The sequence below is a fragment of the Mastomys coucha genome, unplaced genomic scaffold (assembly GCF_008632895.1).
Source record: "Mastomys coucha isolate ucsf_1 unplaced genomic scaffold, UCSF_Mcou_1 pScaffold20, whole genome shotgun sequence".
Taxonomy (NCBI): domain Eukaryota; kingdom Metazoa; phylum Chordata; class Mammalia; order Rodentia; family Muridae; genus Mastomys; species Mastomys coucha.
The window spans coordinates 36428978-36433867 of record NW_022196903.1 but is presented as its reverse complement, the minus strand read 5'-3'; the positions used below and the strand labels follow the sequence as shown (position 1 = coordinate 36433867).

Genomic DNA, 4890 nt, shown 5'->3' with positions numbered 1-4890 from the left:
CTTCTTTCTGCCCTTCTCTGCACCCCCTTCTATGTCTTCATTGCTTTGCTCCTGCCTGCCTGTCTCTATCCCGTTTCTCCTTCTCCTTCCCCCAAATAAATCTCCTTTATAACAACAACAACAAAAAAGGAACTCTCAATTGAAAGGAAGAATGATTTAAAATGAAAACTACCCTTAAAGCTTAAAGAGTAAAGAAATGAAGCAGAAACAAAGGCAGTAATGAATATTTCACTTTATTGGTATAGTGACTGTAGAGGGATTGGGAATTTCTAGTTGGCAGCAATTGTGTCCTGAATCCAATCCACATAGTTGCAGACCTTGGTGTACACACCAGGATTGTCTGGCAGGGCACAGCCATAGCCCCAGGAGACTATACCCTGGAGCTGTCCATTGCAGACCACAGGGCCACCAGAGTCACCCTGGGAAAGAGGAACACAGTGGATTAGAAAGGGCATGTGAAATAGGGCTGCATATAGTAAACTCATGTTTCCATTTCTTTTTCTTCACAGCCCATCTGATATCCTCACTAATGTGTTGAAATCCAAAGGAGATCCCTGTATTCCTCATTTACCATAACACCACAGCACACTTTCTGTCTCACACCACTAGGCTTTGAAGGTCCACTCCCAGAACAGAGGTCTGAACAAGTGGAGGGTGGCAGTTACCTGGCAGGAATCCTTGCCTCCCTCTAGGAAGCCAACACAGACCATGTTCTCAGTGATCTTTCCAGGATAGGAGGCTTCACAATCAGCCTGAGACAGGAGTGGGGCATCCAGGCACTGGAGCAGGTCTGGTTCACTGACTGTGAGGAAAGGGAAAAAGGAAGACTTCTGTATGCAGTGTTGAACAAGCTGGCGAGCAATAGACTGCTGCCTATGACATTAAGTTCCACTAAGAATGGCTTTCTGACTGCTAATATCCTTCCTAGAAAAATAATAGTACATTCTGCATGTGCCTGACCAGATTCTCTTGATCAGCTCATTTGCTGTGCAAATTTCTCTTGGATCTTTTGCAGGACCTAAATGTACTGTGTATCTATAATATATTTACCATTTAGAAACCAGTGGCATAATTTCAGGAATGGTAGTGATAATGGAATATACAAAAAATACAGAGAAAAGGAGAGAGAGAGAGAGAGAGAGAGAGAGAGAGAGAGAGAGAGAGAGAGAGAGAGAGAGAGAGAGAGTAGACTCACCACCAAAGCTGAGGGTGTTGCCCCAACCAGAGATGAGGCACTGGGTGCCTGCAGGTGCACAGGAGGTGGGCAGAGCCACAGTGGCCACTCTGGCATTAAGAGTCACAGGGGAGGAGAGCTTGATGAGCATGATGTCATTGTTCAGGGTCTTCCTATTGAAGTCTGGGTGCTTGATGATCTTGGCGGCATTGACAAACTGCTCATCGCCCTCCAGGACATTGATGTTGTGCTCTCCCAGTCTCACTTGGATGCGGCTGTTGGGAAGAGAGGAATGCCACAATCTGTTACTCTCTGATTCAAGACAAGTTTGTCAAGCCCCTCATTCTTTTGTGATTGCGACCATTTCATTGTGGTAAAAAATATGGATAGTGAAGAGTTTTGTTTGTCACGGTCTCCATTTGATTTTTAGAGAGAGAGTGATGGTGTACAGGTGATGAGGTAAGGACTGCATGTAGACTGCTCTTTATTCTAATATACTACCCCCAAATAGACATAAGACATAAGAGGTTATTTGAAACTCTTTCCGGGCACTGTCTCATTATTCAGTACACACAGAAACTTGCAGGATATTTGATCACAACATGAATCCCAAAATTGAGTTGTACACTGGAAAATCCTGTCTTTAGGTGTGGTGTGCTAATCCCTAACACACACATTCAATCTCAGAGTTTTCTGTTCATTGTAATCATAATTAAGTAACATTAAACATAAGTCAAGTGGCAGAACAAGCAACCTGTTGACAGGGAGTAAACATAGAGAAAAAAACAGAGAGTAAGACAGAGTCAGGAAGACAGATAGAGATACACACAGGAAGTAGAAGGGAGGGACCTAGAGTCTGACAGGATTTTGATATGATGCTTAGAAAGACTTCCTTTTGGGATGTTAATTGTAAAGCAAGTCAGCTGGGTGCTTTCTTCCTCTCTGAGATGTTAAGATTTCACCCCAGCATCTGGCTCCAGAGTCTTCTTTGGTAAACTCAAAAAAATTGAGATTTTGGGTTCTTTTGTTTTTGGGTTTTTTTTTTTAACAGATTTTAATGCTCATTTGTTTTTGAAATGAGAGCTGTGCTATTCAATTTAAAAAACAAGAATCAATATGTGAACTTTCACAGTTCACACATATGAGACCATGTGAGACATTCATTCTCTTAATCACAACTCCAAAACTAATGACTCACAATTTAGAATATATGACTGAACAGTCCATGTCTTAATAATGTTTATATATTTTTTTTCACCTGCACACAGGCAGAGTGTCCATTTTGGGGAGAGTATTACTCATCCCATAATAGAGTATTAAAAACAACAGCTGTAATTTGAAATCTCTGATGCAATCTATTGCTATAAAAAACCTGTACCAGTTGTGAAAAATCATTTCTAGTTCCTCATTTGCTTTGATATTGAGAAATTTACCCTTTATTTCTTTCAAGATGTATTCTTCTTTCTATTTCATATTTGGTTGTTTGTTTGGTGTGTGTGTGTGTATGTTTGATGGTGAAACCTTATGTGTCAGTGTTCATCCAAAGGCTGTGAACATGAGCTTTTCTCAGAATTTTCTTTCCTTCATGTGATTCACTTCCCCCTCCAGCATTATCACTTGCCTATACACATGCCTGATGTAATGATCTCCCAGTCTAGTGGCACTGTTCTAAGGTAACCATCACTCACGTTTTATAGCAGTGAGCTGCTGACACAACCCATTGGTCATTAATGAGGGAGCCTCCACAGAAGTGGTAGCCAGAGTTCAGGGACACCTGGTAGGGGACAGAGTTCTTCTGGCAGGTGTAGCCTCCAACAATCTTGTCATCATCATCCACAGGGAAAGCAACTAGAGTAGAGATATAAAGGAGAATTAAATTCATCAAGATGTTGAAGGGTAGATTGCTCAAATCCATATCACTCTCCTACTTTTTTAGTATTATTTTCTGAGTAAATTGACTAAGTGAAAGAAGGAGAACAGCATCCCCAGTAGGCAACACAGGATGTGATGTATGCCTGAGAAAAGGAATGGAGGACAAGTAACTAGATGCTGGTGGGCCCAACACTCTTCAGAGTTCTAGGAAAAATAAAAGAATTGACAAAAGAATGAATTAAGTGGGATCCAATTATAATATAGTTGTCTACTCCATTGCTTGCTTCTCTCTGCTATTCATCAATAACTATGCTTTTGGAATCCCAAATTGGTTGCTGCTGAGAAAATTGCCCTCTGGCCTCCATTTCAGCCTCTAATCAAGGCTCTGAATTCAACAATGAGATATTATAGAAAGTGTATTGACAGAGACTGGTATAACATAAAGTTTGAGAGATAATAAAAGTGGAAAATAGGATGCTGGATAAGAAATATGTACACCAGAGTTAAGGTAGGAGAGACAATTGTGAAGGAGGAACCCATGTTTTATAATTAGAAAAACGGGACCATACATGACATGAAACTCACCAGCAGCTCCCACAAGGGCCAGGATCAGGAGTGCATTCATGGTGGAAGAAGGTAATGAACACTGAAGAAAAACAGACTTTTATATCCTTGAGGAGGGAGAACTCTGCCTCTCAAGGTGGGGGTGGGATATCATTGATATTTCCTGAGCAAACACAGCTGTATTTTCCTTTTCCTACATTCTTACATCACTTGTTTTTGGATTTCAGGTGTCAAGGAAAATTTTCTTCTCAGGGAAGAAGGAGAGAAACAGCTGATTCTTGAAAGGATGCTAGACCAAGAGAAATGGTGTTAGTCTAGCCTTTGTCTACAGTACTCTGCTTTAATAGAATAAATTCATAGGTGTTAGAGAACAAATACTCTATGGGATTCTTAGATATCTCTTCATGAGTGTAAATTGCATTAGTAACTTTGAAGAAAATATTCAGTAATTGTGAAGAATGCCCAATTCTGGTAGATAGTGGGGACTCTTTGAACCACACCAACAAAAAGAGTTTATCAGTCATTCCTCAAACTTTTACTCTAGTCTTAGCCACTCTACCTAATAAAATGTAGGAATTGAGGAGATCTATGGACCAGCACTGAAACCTCAATGATTCTAAGTAAGGAGGCATAGAGTTCCTAAAATGTGTGGGCTTTTCAATTGTATGCTTTCTAACCAGGCTCTTGGGCTTCAAACATGTGTGGCAGAGAAGGTGTAAAATTGAAACAGGAAATATGTTGCTTTGTTGTATAGGAGAGGATATAATGAATATAAAGGTCAGGTTCTGCATCCATTTCAGGATGTTTGACTCTCATTCTCATGTCATATGATGGCTAGCCAGGAACTTCGAAAGTATACAACAAATACTGCATATACCATGATAATCTTAAAGAGTATCAAATTTGCTCAAGGTGTTTTTATTAAAAATAGCTACCATGTATTCTAAATCAAATAATCTGCACCAGAGGTCAATACTAAGTTTTAAGAATACAGCTTGAGAATGTTCAACCTGACTTCTGAACAAAAATCTGGTATATGTAGAAATGGAAGAATTAGGGATATTCATCAAATTGGTGAATCTACTTGCATGAAATTCTGGCTTTTTTTTCAATTAAATCATCCCTAAGATTTGAGTTCCATCTTAGAATGGCACAAACCATCCATAGAAAGGCAGTACCTAACTATGGGTCAGCTTGTGCCTATTTATAATACTCAATTGGAGAATAATTTCTATCTGATTATTTTATCTCCACTGAACCACACATACAGGAATAAGTAC

General features: G+C 39.8%; 1 protein-coding gene across 2 annotated transcripts; it reads right to left on the bottom strand.

Moving 5' to 3' along the window:
- Nucleotides 1–221: 221 nt before the first annotated feature.
- Nucleotides 222–3752, bottom strand: LOC116098795 (anionic trypsin-2-like). Of its 2 annotated transcripts, none has more exons than XM_031381665.1 (5): nt 3632–3752; nt 2863–3022; nt 1196–1449; nt 666–802; nt 222–419 (listed from the first exon to the last, which is right to left on the bottom strand). In XM_031381665.1, exons 1-5 carry the CDS (start codon nt 3669–3671, stop codon nt 270–272), a joined length of 741 nt encoding a protein of 246 aa, XP_031237525.1. In that variant the 5' UTR covers nt 3672–3752; the 3' UTR covers nt 222–269. The 2 variants fall into 2 exon arrangements, with proteins under 2 accessions (XP_031237525.1, XP_031237527.1); XM_031381667.1 differs by having other exon boundaries at nt 270–419; nt 666–798; nt 1192–1449; nt 3632–3671.
- Between the last annotated feature and the right edge of the window lie 1138 nt (nt 3753–4890).

Bases quoted from the DNA above. Each gene is read 5' to 3' on its own strand.
- LOC116098795 (XM_031381665.1), bottom strand. From the start codon at position 3,671: ATGAATGCACTCCTGATCCTGGCCCTTGTGGGAGCTGCTG. The intron at 3,023-3,631 runs GTGAGTTTCATG...TCTCTACTCTAG, and splicing joins GGCCCTTGTGGGAGCTGCTG to TTGCTTTCCCTGTGGATGAT. The intron at 1,450-2,862 runs GTGAGTGATGGT...TCTTCCCAACAG, and splicing joins GCAGCTCACTGCTATAAAAC to CCGCATCCAAGTGAGACTGG.